Source organism: Salvelinus namaycush, chromosome 16 (assembly GCF_016432855.1).
Source record: "Salvelinus namaycush isolate Seneca chromosome 16, SaNama_1.0, whole genome shotgun sequence".
Lineage (NCBI taxonomy): Eukaryota > Metazoa > Chordata > Actinopteri > Salmoniformes > Salmonidae > Salvelinus > Salvelinus namaycush.
Window position 1 is genome coordinate 33,947,881 of NC_052322.1, and position 15,778 is coordinate 33,963,658.

A 15,778-nucleotide genomic window follows, 5' to 3' on the forward strand; every position below is an offset into this window, starting at 1 on the left:
AGAAGGTATTAAGGTACACAATAGTAGGTTTTGGTAGACAGAAGGTACGGTACACAATAGTAGGTTTTGGTAGACAGAGGTGCTCTTTGGTAAAAGGGACAAATTGATCATCAAAAAAAAAGGAGGGCCAAGGCACTCTTTATATAATGAAATAAAATTACTTTATTTGTATGGCATGTTCTGCTACATGGCCTTCATAAGGGGGTACTCCCTGACGAACGCCATGCAGCCGAAACGTGTTGCCGAAACGCGTCAGCATTTTTAATCTTTGTTTCCACTGAACATGCCATACGAATAAAGGCATTTTAATTAGCTACATGTAAAGTGTTGGTCCCATGTGTCATGATCTGAAATGAAAGATCCCCAACATTTTCCTTACATACAAAAAGCACATTTCTCTGAAATGTTGTGCACAAATTTGTTTACATCCCTGTTAGTGAGACTTTCTTCTTTGCCAAGATAATCCATCCACCTGACAGGTGTGTCATATCAAGAAGTTGATTAAACAGCATGATCATTACACAGCTGCACCTTGTACTGGGGACAATAAAAGGCCACTCTAAAATGTGCAGTTTTACAATGCCACAGATGTATCAATGCTGACTGCAGGAATGTCCACCAGAGCTGTTGCCGGAGGATTTAATGTTAATTTCTCTACAATAAGCCGCCTCCAATGTCATTTTTGAGTATTTGGGAGTACGTCCAACCGGACTCACAACCGCAGACCACGTGTAACTACGCCAGCCCAGGTCCTCCACATCCAGCTTCTTCACCTGCAGGATCGTCTGAGACCAGCCACCCGGACAGCTGATCAAACTCTGTCTCTGTGTTTCTGTCTGTAATAAAGCCCTTTTGTGGGGAAAAACTAATTCTGATTGGCTGGGCCTGGCTCCCCATTTGTGGGACCTGGCTCCCAAGTGGGTGGGCCTATGCCCACCAATGGCTGCGCCCCTGCCCCCCAAAAATCCATAGATTAGGCCCTAATTAATTTATTTCAATTGACTGATTTCCTTATATGATCTGTAACTCAGTAAAATATTTTAAATTGTTGCATGTTGCGTTTATATTTTTTGTTCAGTATATCTTTGTCTTCCTCTGATTTCCATCTTGTTCTTAATTTCATTGTTGGTTATGTTATTCCTTCTTTCTATCCCCCCTTTTCTGTTCCCACATAGCCAGAGAACAGCTGAGGGGAGTCTGTTGGTCTGAGTACATAGTCCATGTGACAAACAAATGAGCTGTAGTGCTGTGTGCCTGCACCGCATTTGTCAGTATGTTTAGGGCGTGTGCGCCTGTCTGTGTAGTCCATACCCTCCCTATGAACGCCTCGTCATATTTCATTCAGCGCATGTGTGTGGGTGTGGATATGAGTGAATTCCATGCACATGTGTATACTCTGTGCGCATATGTGTGTGTGCAGTGAGCCTGTGTGTGTGTTTTCGTTACCCCTGGCTTCTATAGATCATCTGAGACGTGGAGTCTCTGTTCCTCACTACTCTGAATGTGGAGACTGTTGTTCTACAAAGGGCCAGCCGCCCCCCAGACACCCAGGGCCATTGTGGCCCGCCACCCCTCTCTATCAGGCCAAGAAGGGCCCCATTGTAACTCCTCATTCCCAGAATGGAACCCTGTATTTTTTCCCGGGAAAACCCACGCCCTCTTACACCCTCTCCCCAGCATGGCTAGTCCATCTTAAAGGGCACTGCGTCTCCTGGGAGCCCCCCTCACCCCCATTCACCATCTCACACTGGGTCAAATTAAACTGCACTGATCCCTATTGTCTGGGTGTGTGTCCCACTGGGAATCAGACTGCAAGCCCACAAGGGGGGGGGGCTGTGTTTGTGTATATAGGGGAAGAGAGGAGTGCCCATGTGCAATAACACAACACCTCAACGGGCCAATAGTGAGAGACTCAATAACAAAATGAGGTCTTATGTGAACAATAAGAAGAGGCTTTCAGGCATTGACTGGGGCAATGGTAAAAACTACAACAGACCTCAGCAACATGGTTGTCGTTTTATAGATTGTTATTGACACTTGGAATTGTAGAGGAAAACATTCCAATCCGGCAGATCGAACAGGCAGTGTTTTTTGTCGCATGGTTTACATTCAGAGTAACCTGGAATTCCTTTGATAGAATTCAGTGCCAGGGAGTGTTCTAATTGCAGGATGTGTGGAGACCTGCGGGCAGGATTGAGGGAGTGCTTTGAGATGCCATTTCTTTGGTGCCAATGTGAGTCAGGCTAAAGGACAGCTGGGGTGGAAGGTAGGACGCAGATATCTCTGCAGAGGTGTGGCTAACATCATTACTGGGGAATGTCAATGTCATCACAGATAGCTGTGTCAGCAGCATTGAAATGGGACTGAGAGAGAGAGAAAAGGGAGAGAAAAAAGTGACAGCAGGTAGCGAGAATAGAGGAGTTTGATAGAAGGCTAGAGAAAGGCAGGGGGAGGGAGAGAAGAGGAAATAAGAGAAAGGATGAAGGAAGGATGATAAATGAAGGAGGGGATGACAGAGAGATGATGGAGAGATGTAATATGAGGATGCAGGGAAAGGAGAGAGAGGGTAAAAGAGAAAATGGCATAATGAGTAATAATGAGAGAGGAGGGGTTGAGCAGATTAGAGACAGTGATATGAACCCCTGCCTCTACATTCTGGGCAGCATGACCTAGTTTTTCACACCTGCCTGGCTCTAACACACTCACATCCACACACACCAGATCACAACGGTATAGAAAGGGTAGAATTAGCATCACAGCACGAGATAGAAAGAGCGAAGGAGAGAAAGGCTAAAGAAGAGTAGTTCATATCTTGGGCTATTTCCCACTAATGTGAGAGATTGCATGTTATATTACATTGACGCTAGAGAAAAGGTGAAGACAGATTAATATAAAAGAAGCATCAGAGATAGCGAGAGGACAGTAAATCTAGGTCTGTGAGCTCAGAAGTACATTTGAAGTCGGAAGTTTACATACACCTTAGCCAAATACATTTAAACTCAGTTTTTCACAATTCCTGACATTTAATCCTAGTAAAAATTCCCTGTCTTAGGTCAGTTAGGATCACCACTTTATTTTAAGAATGTGAAATGACAGAATAATAGTAGAGAGAATGATTTATTTCAGCTTTTATTTTTTTCATCACATTCCCAGTGGGTCAGAAGTTCACATACACTCAATTAGTATTTGGCAGCATTGCCTTTAAATTGTTTAACTTGGGTTAAACGTTTTGGGTAGCCTTCCACAAGCTTCCCACAATAAGTTGGGTGAATTTTGGCCCATTCCTCCTGACAGAGCTGCTATAAGTGAGTCAGGTTTGTAGGCCTCCTTGCTCGCACATGCTTTTTCAGTTCTGCCCACAAATTTTCTATGGGATTGTGGTCAGGACTTTGTGATGGCCACTCCAATACCTTGACTTTGTTGTCCTTAAGCCATTTTGCCACAACTTTGGAAGTATGCTTGGGGTCATTGTCCATTTGGAAGACCCATTTGCTACCAAGCTTTAACTTCCTGACTGATGTCTTGAGATGTTGCTTCAATATATCCACATAATTGTTCTCCCTCATGATGCCATCTATTTTATGAAGTGCACTAGTCCCTCCTGCAGCAAAGCACCCCCACAACATGATGCTGCCACCCCTGTGATTTATTGTTGGGATGGTGTATTTCGGCTTGCAAGCCTCCCCCTTTATCCTCCAAACATAATGATGGTCATAATGACCAAACAGTTCTATTTTTGTTTCATCAGACCAGAGGACATTTCTACAATAAGTATGATCTTTGTCCCCATGTGCAGTTGCAAACCGTAGTCTGGCTTTTTTATGGCGGTTTTGGAGCAGTGGCTTCTTCCTTGCTGAGCGGTCTTTCAGGTTATGTCGATATAGGACTCGTTTTACTGTGGCTATAGATACTTTTGTACCGGTTTCCTCCAGCATCTTCACAAGGTCCTTTGCTGTTGTTCTGGGATTGATTTGCACTTTTCGCACCAAAGTACATTCATCTCTAGGAGACAGAATGCGTCTGCTCCCTGAGCGGTATGACGGCTGCGTGGTCCCATGGTGATTATACATGCGTACTATTGTTTGTACAGATGAACGTGGTACCTTCAGGCGTTTGGAAATTGCTCCCAAGGATGAACCAGACTTGTGGAGGTCTACAATTGTTTTTCTGAGGTCTTGGCTGATTTCTTTTGATTTTCCCATGATGTCAAGCAAAGAGGCACTGAGTTTTAAGATAGGCCTTGAAAAACATCCACAGGTACACCTCCAATTGACTCAAATGATGTAAATCAGAAGCTTCTAAAGCCATGACATCATTTTCTGGAATTTTCCAAGCTGTTTAAAGGCACAGTCAACTTAGTATATGTCAACTTCTGACCCATTGGAATTGTGATACAGTGAATTATAAGTGAAATAATCTGTCTGTAAACAATTGTTGGAAAAATTACTTGTGTCATGCACAAAGTAGATGTCCTAACCGACTTACCAAAGCTATAGTTTGTTAACAAGAAATTCATGGAGTGGTTGAAAAACGTGTTTTAATGACTCCAACCTAAGTGTATGTAAACTTCCGACTTCAACTGTATCTCTTCCAGTCTTGCACCTCTCCATCCCTTGCACCTCTCTCGTTTTCTCCCTCTCCCTTCTTCTTCTCTCTCTCCCTTAGCCCACTCCTTAGGTGATGCAGGAGGGACATTTCCTCCTTTGTGCGTGATCTATTATTAACTCACTCCGTGCTCAGACTCCTCATATTGTCATGCAGACAGACAAACTGAGGCACACGGTAGAGCTGCATTCAGAATGAATGTTAATCACAACCATAGAGTTTTTAGTCCTCATCAGCATAGACCACATGAAAACCGGGAACATATTCAAATGGGCTGTATGTTAGGCTAATAAACTCTGCATATATTACCATACTGTGTTTGGATATTAGCAGCACAAAGTGAGTCATGTGTAGCTGGGCCTTGAGATGAACAGTGTACCGTTTGGTGAAGGGGGGGGGGGGGCTGTGAATAGTAAATACATCTCTACATTCTCTATTGTCTCAGTGAGGTCTTGTGGGGGTGAAAGGAGTTCTTGTTGTTCTTACAGGATGACGACAGTTTAGTTGCTTGGGGAGATGGAGAGATAGTCTGGTGAAATGACAGTGCCTTAGACTTCAAGGTTCTGGTAGACACCTTAAGGGCTCTATCTGGTGGTGAAGACAGGCACTGGGGACGTAGGTCAAAGGTCAAGGCGAATATAGGTCAATACGTGTTTCTTGCATTGGTATTCAGAGGGCTCAAAGGGCAGTGAAATCTTTCAGAAATGGCCACAGACAATATGAATAGTCTGAATTGACTATATGACTATATGTCTGTATGGTTCACTACCCACGGTAGTGAACCATACAGACAAAGTCCCTGCAACACTGTACCTTTGGCTGTTTACAGTACAGGTTGCTACTGCCACCTACTGGATGGCCAATGAAAATGTCACAATTGTCATCTCTGGTGTTCAAGTTCAAAGACTGGAATATCACTTACTTTGGAGACCAATGCCTGATTCTAATGTGATCTCGCTCTCTCTCTATCCCTCTCCCTCTCCCTCTCTCCTCCTATCACTCTCTATCTCTCCTCCCATCCCTCTCTCTCTCTCTCTCTCTCTCTCCATATCCCTCTGTCTCCCATCTCGCTCTCTCTCTCTCTCTCCCTATCCCTCTCTCTCTCCCGTTTCCCTCTCTCCCCCATTTCCTCCTTTCTCTCTCTCTCTCCCTATCCCTCTCTCTCTCCCTATCTCTCTCTCTCTCTCCCCCGTTTCCCTCTCTCCCCTGTGTCCTCCTCTCTCTCTCTCTCTCTCTCTCTCTCTCTCTCTCTCTCTCTCTCTCTCTTGCAGTGCATGCTGGGAGTTTTTCGGAGTTTGAGTGTTTGGTGTGGATGGTTAATGCAATATTTGTTTTAGCGGTATCCACAGTTTTTTCAAAGTTAGGGTGGAAGAGGACAGAGTAAGTTTCCTGGGGTTTGGAAGGTGTGGTGTGCGCGATGGCTTCTCAGCCTAGCGCGGAGGAGACGCTGTCGATACGGCATGGATTCAGGTGTGTTCCTGAGAATGGAGTTAAGGTGGAGGAGGTTCTGCTCGCGGTCGGTGTACAGGTAGGAGCTGAATTTATACATTCTGCTTCTAGAATAAACAAAGCTGTGGTTGTGTTCATGAAAAGAGCAAATTTGGTTGGTAGGCTAATTGCTAGTGGAATATTTGTAAGGGGTGTGTTGGTGCCAATTTCACCTCTCTACCCCTTCGACAAGAGTGGTAGTTGCAAATTTGCCTCCGTTTATTACGGATGATCAAATCAGGAAAGAGCTGAGTCGTTTTGGTAAGTTTGCTAGCGGTTTCCGTGTTCTGTCGGCAGGTTTTCAGGCAGATGCCGTTAAGCACGTTGTTTCATTCCGGAGGCAAGTGTTTATGTTTCTGAATAACAATGAGCAACAGCTAAATGTGCATTTTAAAGTGAGGCATGGGGAGGAGCTCTATGCAGGGTTTGCCAGCACGGATAGTCTATGGTGTTTTGAGTGTAGGGATTTGGGGCATAAGAGCTTTGCGTGCCCACATAAAGGCCATAGACAAGGTGAGGGTACAAGCGCCAGTGGGGGAAATCGAAGTCAACGTGCAGGGGTTAATGAGATGCAGACAGCAGAGGCTGGGCGTAGTCATGCCAGGGATGGTGGTGTAGATGAGGCTGGACCTAGTCATGCCAGGGATGGTGGTGTAGATGAGGCTGGGCGTAGTCATGCAAGAGATGGTGGTGTAGATGAGGCTGGGCCTAGTCAGGCTAGAGATGGTGGGGTAGCTGAGGCTGGGTCTAGCCATGCTATGGATGGTGGGATAGCTGAGGCTGGGTCTAGTCAGGCTAGAGATGGTGGGGTAGCTGAGGCTGGGTCTAGTCAGGCTAGAGATGGTGGGGTAGCTGAGGCTGGGTCTAGTCAGGCTAGAGATGGTGGGGTAGCTGAGGCTGGGTCTAGTCAGGCTAGAGATGGTGGGGTAGCGGAGGCTGGGCCTAGTTATGCTATGGAGGGTGGTGTAGATGAGGCTGGGTCTAGTCAGGTTATGCTAATGGATGAGGAGAGTATAGTGGGGAAGTGTAAGAGACTAGGGGGGAGGAGGAGGGTGTCAAGCGGAAAAGGAAAAAGGGTGTGGTCAAAGGCACCATGGAAACTTTGCCTGGTGCTGGGGGAGATGCCCTGACCAGAGAGGAAGGGCAGGTGGTCAGGATGGGAGATAGAGATGAGGAAAGTGAGTGTGAGGAAGAGCATGAGGAGTTATTTTTTTCAGACTCCTCTTCAATGGGCCCAGAGCTGACAGCCAGTCAAGCAGAAGGGGTCAAAGTACACATTGGGGGAACTGACAAGGTTCCTGAATGAGACCAAGGGGAAAAAAGTTAATCTTGAGGCTTTTTTTTCTGATCTGAGAAAGTTTGTAAGATCAGTACAACATGCTATGAAAAATGAGGGGCATGGTGTCCTCTCACCCAAGAAACGGTTTAGGTTGAGGAAGTGGGTCACAACAGTGCGTAAGAGTCTACCTTCAGACACTGTTTAGATGTATAGTTTCTTTCTGACACTGGGGCTTTTTGAGCTTTGCTTTTGGTCTCTTTCTTTGCTGGCTTTTTTCCCACTTCTTATGGAGACTCTTCCGGTCGGCTCGCTCAATATAAATGTGGGAAAGAGGAATGTGTTGGGTGAGTATGTAAAACAAAAAAAAGTACAGGTGTTGTTTTTGCAGGAGACACATAGTGATGTGTTGAATGAAGTCGATTGGGGGCTCTGGTGGAAAGGGGCAAGTGTGTTGAGCCATGGGACAAATTTTAGTGCAGGGGTGGCAGTCTTTTTTGCACCGGGTCTGTCTGTAAAATTTTGCTCCTCAAAGGAGGTGTGTAGGGGTAGGCTGCTTGTTGTAAAAGCAGAAATGAACAACATGGGTTTTGTCTTTATAAATGTGTATGCGCCTAACACAGGGAGAGAGGGGGGGGTTATATTTGGGTCTTAGACAGGAGCTCTCACAGGTAGCACCTGAGGAGACGCTGGTGGTCGGAGGGGACTGGAACTGTACAATGGATTTTACCAAAGACAGAAATGGGGAAGAGCCTCATTCAGTGTCAGTGGGAGTGTTAACCTCTCTTGGGAACGTGAGACGTTAGCGTCCCACCTCTTCAACAGCCAGTGAAACTGCTGGGCGCCAAATTCAAACACAGAAATACTCATTATAAAAATTCAGAAAACAAAACATATTTTACAAAGGTTTAAAGATTAACTTCTTGTGAAACCAACCACGGTGTCAGATTTAAAAAATGCTTTACGAAAGCATACCTTACGATTATTTGAGAACATAGCCCAGCAGACAAATCATTACAAACAGTAAACAGCCAAGTAGAAGAGTTACACAAGTCAGAAATAGAGATAAAATGAATCCCTTACCTTTGATGATCTTCATATGGTTGCACTCAGCAGACATTCATTTACTCAATAAATGTTCCTTTTGTTCGATAAAGTCTCTTTATATCCAAAAACCTCAGTTTTGTTTGCGCGTTTTCTTCAGTAATCCACAGGCTCAAACGCAGTCAAAACAGGCAGACAAAAAATCCAAATTGTATCCGTAAAGTTCATATAAACATGTCAAATGATGTTTATATTCAATCCTCAGGTTGTTTTTAGCCTAAATAATCAATCATATTTCAACCGGGACAATAACGTAGTCAATATTAAAGGTAAACAAGAAAGGCACTCTCTCGGTCGTGCGCATGAAAAAGCTCTTTGACACTTTAGGGTCCACTCATTCAGACTGCTCTTACTTCCTCATTTTTCAGAATACAAGCCCGAAACATTTTCTAAAGACTGTTGACATCTAGTGGAAGGCATAGGAACTGCAATTTGAGTCCTAAGCCAATGGATACTGTAATGGCATTGAATAGAAAACTACAAAACCCCAAAAGAAACGACTTCCCGAATGGATTTTTCTCAGGTTTTGGCCTACCAAATCAGTTCTGTTATACTCACAGACACTATTTTAACAGTTTTGGAAACTTTAGAGTGTTTTCTATCCACATCTACCAGTTATATGCATATCATATCTTCTGGGCCCGAGAAGCAGGCAGTTTAATTTGGGCATGCTTTTCATCCAAAATTCCGAATGCTGCCCCCTACCCTAGAGAAGTTAAGAGACATCATTAATCAGTTCGACCTAGTGGATGTTTGGAGAACTAAACATCCCAACACAAGACAATATACATTGGTGAAGGTTTTTGGGGCTAGGGTGAGTGCAGCCCGACTTGATCGATATTACATGTCTTGGAATCAGAGCAATAGGATGTTGGGCGCTACTATTCTCCCGGTGGGGTTTTTGGATCATCACATAACCATGGCTCGGCTGTCTATTTCACCAGGGCCCCGGCTGGCATCCTATTGGAAGTTCAATGTAAAGCTCTTACAAGATGCCACTTTTTGCTCAGGTTTCCAGGCCTTTTGGGAAAGGTGGGGCAGCGAAGAGAGGAGTATGAGTCTGAGTCAATGGTGGGATGTGGGAAAAGTCCAAATTCGTCTTTTCTGTCAACAGTACACAGCTCTCATCCTCAGAGGCTAGGAGAGTATTGGGGGAACTAGAGCGTTGTATTATTGAGCTGGAGGTAGAGATGGTGGAGCAAGGCAATGTAGGCCTCCAGGCTAATTTAGCTGAATTACGTAGGGACCTGGGTAGTTTTTTCCAGGTTAAAGCAAAGGGAGCACTTGTAAGAGCTAGGTTCTCCATGCTCAAGGAGATGGATGCACCCAGCTCCTTCTTCTTTGGTTTGGAAAGACAGAGCGGTGAAGCCAAGGGTATGCATTGTCTACGGCTGTCTGATGGGCGGGTGACCTCTGTGGTGGGGGAGATGCACGAGCAGACTGTGGAGTTTTATACTGAGTTGTATAGGGCAGAAGTGTGTGATCCTATGTGTGCTCAGGTCTTGTTCGCAGGACTCCCTAAGCTCTGGCAGAGGCCGTAACCCAGATGGACTCCCAGTGGAGTTTTATAAAAAAAATTGGGGAATAATTGGACATGACTTCTTTTGCGTGTTGCGTGAATGCGTCGGGGTAGGAGAGTTGCCGATGAGCTGCCGTCGGGCGGCTCTGACTCTCCTGCCCAAAAAAGGGGACTTGTGTGAACTTAAGAACTGGAGGCCTGTGGCATTACTCTGTGCGGACTACAAGATATTTGCCAAGGTCCTCTCTAACAGATTGAAGTCCCATTTGGACTCGATAGTACATAAGGACCAAACATATTGTGTACCGGGACGCTCCATCGTGGACAACTTGTTCTTAATCAGGGACATGTTGGACTTGTCGAGAGGTTCTAATGTGAACTTTGGACTGGTCTCTTTAGATCAAGAGAAGGCTTTTGATAGAGTGGACCATGAGTATCTGTTTAATGTGATGTTTGGGTTTGGGAATAGTTTTTTGACCTGTGTGAAGCTGTTGTATGCTGGGGCGTCATGTATGGTCAAGGTGGGAGGGGGGCTCAGTAGGCCAGTCTGGGTGAGACGGGGCATTAGACAAGGATGCCCTCTATCTGGGCAGTTATACACACTAGCCATTGAGCCTTTTTTGGGACTGCTATGCAGGAGACTGCAGGGAGTGTGCTGGACAGGCATGGATGTGGTGACAGGCATAGCAGTGTCAGCATATGCAGATTATGTTTCTGTGATGGTCAGGGATGGTCAGGATATGAAGGCACTAGAGACTAGTCTGAAGGTGTACAAGGGAGCTTCTTCAGCTAAGGTGAACTGGGGCAAGAGCAAAGCTCTATTATGTGGGGCATGGGGGGATAGGGCCTCTCCTCTGCTTCCAGGGGGTTTGCAGTGGGGTTGTGAAGGGCTTAAAGTGTTGGGGGTGTACCTGGGCTCGAAGAAGTTGGTCAGGAAGAACTGAGAGGGGCTGTCACAGGCAGTGGTGTCAAGACTGGCCAGGTGGAGGTGGCTCCTGTCCCAAGTGTCATATAGAGGGAGGGTGCTGATAATCAACAACCTGGTGGCATCTTCCCTGTGGCATAAACTGGCTGTCCTCAAACCCCCCCCGGTCTGCTTGCAGACCTGCAACGCAAGCTGGTGGACTTTTTCTGGTTGGTCCATCACTGGCTGAGGGCGGCAGTGTTGTACATGACCGTCCACGAAGGAGGACAGGGCCTGGTGGAACTGGAGAGCAGGATGGCTGCTTTCCGACTAAAGGCGGCGCAGAGACTGCTGTACCATACTGATGTTGGCTGGAGGGAACCAGCATGCGCGCTGCTGAGGAGAGCTGGCGGATTAGGGTTGGACCGGCAGCTGTTCCTCATGAAGCTGGAGAGGCTGAGTACAGCAGGTCTCTCAGATTTTTACTCTGCAGTGCTGAGGGCCTGGCAGCTGCTAAGGCCCACACGAGAAGGGGGTGTGGAGCCTGGGCTGTGGGTGTGGGAGGAGCCTATTTTCCTCAACCTATCCATCCCTTTGAGATCGGTTCAGTCAGCCACCCTGCAGAGGCAACTGATGGCAGCGGGTTTACAAAGGCTGGGTGACCTGAGACTGCTGGGAGAGGAGGGGTGGAAAACCCCGGAAGTCTTGGCACAACAAACAGGAATAACGTCTCTTAGGCTGCTAGAGAGATTCCTGGAGGTCCAGGAGGCACTGTCTGAGCCGGTAAGGGGGGTGTTTGAGCGGCCAAAGGGGGAGGGGCCACCAGTGTTTTCGTCACTGCAGGTGACGGCAGAGACTGGAGACTGGCAGGGGGGTCTGGAGGACTTGTTAGATTTTAACACTCCGAGCCTGGAGGAGTTTGAAGAGGTTGGAGGTAAAGCCCTCTACAACCTCTGTATTTAGGTAAGGAACATTAGGAGCCTAACAGGAGTGAAGGCACATCAGTGGCAGGGGGTATGTGGGGCGGAGAGTATGGTGGGTTTTAGATGGAGGGGGCTCTACAAACCCCCAGTACCAAAGAGGTCAGGGGACCTCCAGTGGAGGGTTCTTCATGCAGCCCAGGCCACTAACAGCTGGTTGGCACGGGTTGAACCGGGAGTCGGGCAGGGGTGTCCTTTCTGTGTAATGAAAGAAACTGTGATTCATGTGTTTTCTGTGTGCACCAGGTTAATGCCATTAATGTCTCTGTTGGAATGTCTCTGTGAGAGGTTGGGGGTGGTTTTATTGTTGGGATGTTTATAATGGGATACAGGTATTCGATTAAGGAGAAGGCCAAATGTGTTTTGTTGAATTATCTGTTTGCTCAGGCGAAGTTTGCTATTTGGCTAACAAGGAGGAACAGGGTCAAAGGTGGGGGGATAACAGACCCTTTACTATTGTTTAATGGGATGGTTTCTGCATGCATTAGGGTTGAGTTTGAGTCCTATAGAATGATAAAAAGTGTGGAGATGTTTCAGGAGATATGGTGTGTTGGGGGGCTGTATAGCTGGGGAAGATGTATTGGATATACGGTTGTAGAAGTGGTAAGGTTTTTTGGTTATTGTGATGTTGTGATGTTGGTTTGTATCATGTGGTAGATGGAAAGGTGAGTATGGTACATGTATGCAGTACAGGATATATTTTGGTGTTTTATTTTTAAGGGGTGGTGAGTTTTTTTAAATGAAATGAGAAAGTTTCAGTAAAGAAAGACAAAAAGTCAAGTCTCTCTCTCTCTCCCTCTCTCTGTCTCTCTCTCTCTTCCCCTATCCATCTCTCCCTCCATCTGTCTCTCTCCTTATCTCTGTATCTCTCTCTCTCTCTCTCCTTCTCTCCTGTAGCTGTGATGAGTATGTGACTCAGCTGGATGAGATGCAGAGACAGCTGTCTGCGGCGGAGGATGAGAAGAAGACCCTGAACTCCCTGCTCCGTATGGCGATCCAGCAGAAGCTGGCCCTGACCCAGCGCCTGGAGGACCTGGAGTTTGACACCGAGCAGACCCGCCGCGGAGGCAAACCAAAAGCCAAAACCACTAACGGCAGAACCACTAACGGGCAGACCAACGCCGTCAACAACCCCCGCATAAGTCACGGCCTCACCTGTGCCGGGATCGGCCGCCCCAACGAGCCCAACGCCATGCCCAACTGCATCCGTGGAGGCCCTGTGGTCTTCTGCAGCGAGAAGTACAAGATCTACTGCGACTGAAGCGGCTGCGTTGTCAGCACGGGACTGCTGTGTACAGAGGGGAGGAGCCCGAGGCTCTCCCCTGCATTAATGTTAAAGAGCCCCACTATGCTCGCTTAGCTCCCTGCCTGCCCAGCCTGTAGTCTCATAGGGCCTGGTGTGTGTCTAACCTACAGTACATAAGTATGCCCATGGCCACGTATGGCCGCTCACGTCTGCTAGTGTAAACGCTTAGGGGAATGCAGATGTGTATGTACAGTACAGTGTGCACTAGAAGTTTGGGACTGTTTTAGACATAATGTATGGCATGTGGATAGGGTCTCAACCGGCCGCCGGTGGGCTTCTGTGGATATTATGGGGTGCTGTACTTATGATGATGTAAAAGGTGGCAGCATTTGTGCTTAGTGTGTTCTGAACCCCCTGAGTGTGTTGCCTGGTAACTGTAATGCACTTAGGGGGTGGGGACTTGGGAAGAGGGTGTCACTTTAAGGGGTCATGTGACTGAAGTTGACATCCTCTCCTTGTGTTGCTCGTCTGTTGGCGTTGGTGCTCCTTCGATAAAGCCCCCCATTCTCCTCTCTCTCCTGGCCCCCCAGGACTGAGCCAGCCCAGCAACCCGCTGACCAATCAGGTCGCTCTTTAATGTTTACATAAACAAATGAAACAAAACAATATGCAAACTCCCCCTGCTGTTGCTTAGGGGAGTCCAGTGTGATTTGCTGGGTTTTCTAACTGAATTTCAAAACTCTCAAAGCGGGTTGGCTGATGATTAGTGATGTCGGAGGTGGGTGATAAAGGAGCACCTAAGACCACAGGTGTTTAATTTCAGGATTCATTCAGGCCAATCGCATGGCATTGCAGCTGAGAATGCTACTGAGCTTTTAACTGTTTTTCTATGTAAAAAGGTGTGTGGCACAGCACAAGCTATGTACTACAGGGCTCTACATTTTAACCAGAGCACTTATTTAACGTCTGCTGAAAGAAACGGAGGGCTATTCCATGTGACCCAGTATATGTCATATTGGTGTTCTTTCAGAGCCATGTTACTAGAGAACGAAAGCAAGACGAAACGATCTCTACACCTAAATTAAGTGCACTTCAGAATAGGTGCCTCAGGTTCTAACTTCTATTAGAAAAGGATATAATAACTGTGAACAGATACAATATAGTTTTGATTGATGGTGATTTTTGTAACATCAGTAAAGATCCTAAAAGAGCACAAAAATCAATGGCACTCAGATCCGGATCATAATTCTGCAAACAAAACCGACAACCCTCGGCAAAGTGCCTGTCGACCCAAACACTTGATATCAACTATATCTATCTATGGATGTAAAGCCCTGTCTTTGTGTCTGTCAGCCTAATGCTCATCTCTCCCTCTATCTTCTTTCCCTCTCTTTTTGGAGGCCCTTTTAAGCTCTCAAATGAACTATGTGTGGTTATGTGGCTGAAAACCCTGTCCTCCTCCTCATGTCTCTAACCTGTGTCTCGTCGCTTGGTTGTCATGACAACCCCTCTCTCTCTTTTAGATTGTCAGCAGCTTGCTCGCCCTGAAACGCCACTCTCCCTTTATGTGGGGGAAAAACTGAATATTATCAGGTAACGTCCTCACGCGTATGCGTGTTCTGAACCCTGCGTGTGTGCGCGTGTGTACGTGTGTGCGTGTGCGTGCGTGTGCGTGCGTGCGTGCGTGATATGTGAGTGATCTCAACTCCGGCACTGTGTAGGTATGTTGTTTTCTGAAAATATTGCAAATGGAGGGTAGTTCATTTCTGAGATGCTCTTTGTATGCAAGAGGACAAACCAATATACTGTCTTCATTATCCCCCAAAAAGCTTTAAACCTTGCAAGCTTGTGCCAGGCAGATTAAAAAATAAAGAAATAAATGAATGTGAGGCTTGTGTTAGATAAATCCATGTTGTACATAACCACACATTGTTAGCTTTATGATGCTAAAAGCAGAGTTGATGCCAGGAAATCCTTGAAGATTAATCAAATTATGCTTTTTCTACCAGTAACATATAAAAAACTATATATTCTTAATGATATGATTGTAATCAGGTTAGAATCTTCTAGGATCCTCCTAGGCCCCCTCTCTCTGGAATAGAGAGGGAGAGCTTTCGTTCCTCCGAACGAGGGACATCCCCAACCCTGCTTGAGTTGAGTATGTGCTGTGCTGCCCTACGAGGCCTTTAGACACACAACACAGTATGGAGACTGTGTTCACATCAGACAAACACCTCCACTGAGTGAAAATCACTCTTCGGTTATTGTTCCACTTAAGTGACAGCGATAGATTCACTCTTTGTTTATATCAGTTTGCGCTGAGTGTAGAGACTAGGAGAGGACAGAGGAGTAATACTAGTGTTTAAACGATGCTGGTCATGAATTTGATACTGTGTTTGGAGACATGGGTTCCAGGGTTATTTGAGGGAGATGCTCTAAACCCTTGGTGATTCAAAAAAATGATTCCTGTTTTTATATGAGGTTTTTGTTTAACTACTTTGTCTCTAACTGTGGAATCTTACCAGTGGACATTGATTCAAATTAGTTGACCCTCTATCCCTCTTCCCTTGTTTCAGCTCTTTGGATTCACTGAACAATAGATAGATTTAATAATCCAGGATGTGATTGTGGCTAGAGAGACCCCCCCCCCAGTTCT

The 15,778-nt window shown here is 46.2% G+C and overlaps 1 protein-coding gene across 1 annotated transcript in view; it reads left to right on the plus strand.

Moving 5' to 3' along the window:
* The window catches only part of LOC120061335 (protein bicaudal D homolog 2-like), a 99,761-nt gene extending 84,187 nt beyond the window's left edge, over window positions 1-15,574 (plus strand). The window contains exon 10 of the mRNA XM_039011082.1: window positions 12,774-15,574. Within this exon, the coding sequence (XP_038867010.1) occupies window positions 12,774-13,137 (364 nt within the window). The 3' untranslated portion in view covers window positions 13,138-15,574. The remainder of the gene's footprint in view (window positions 1-12,773) is intronic.
* Window positions 15,575-15,778: the final 204 nt, after the last annotated feature.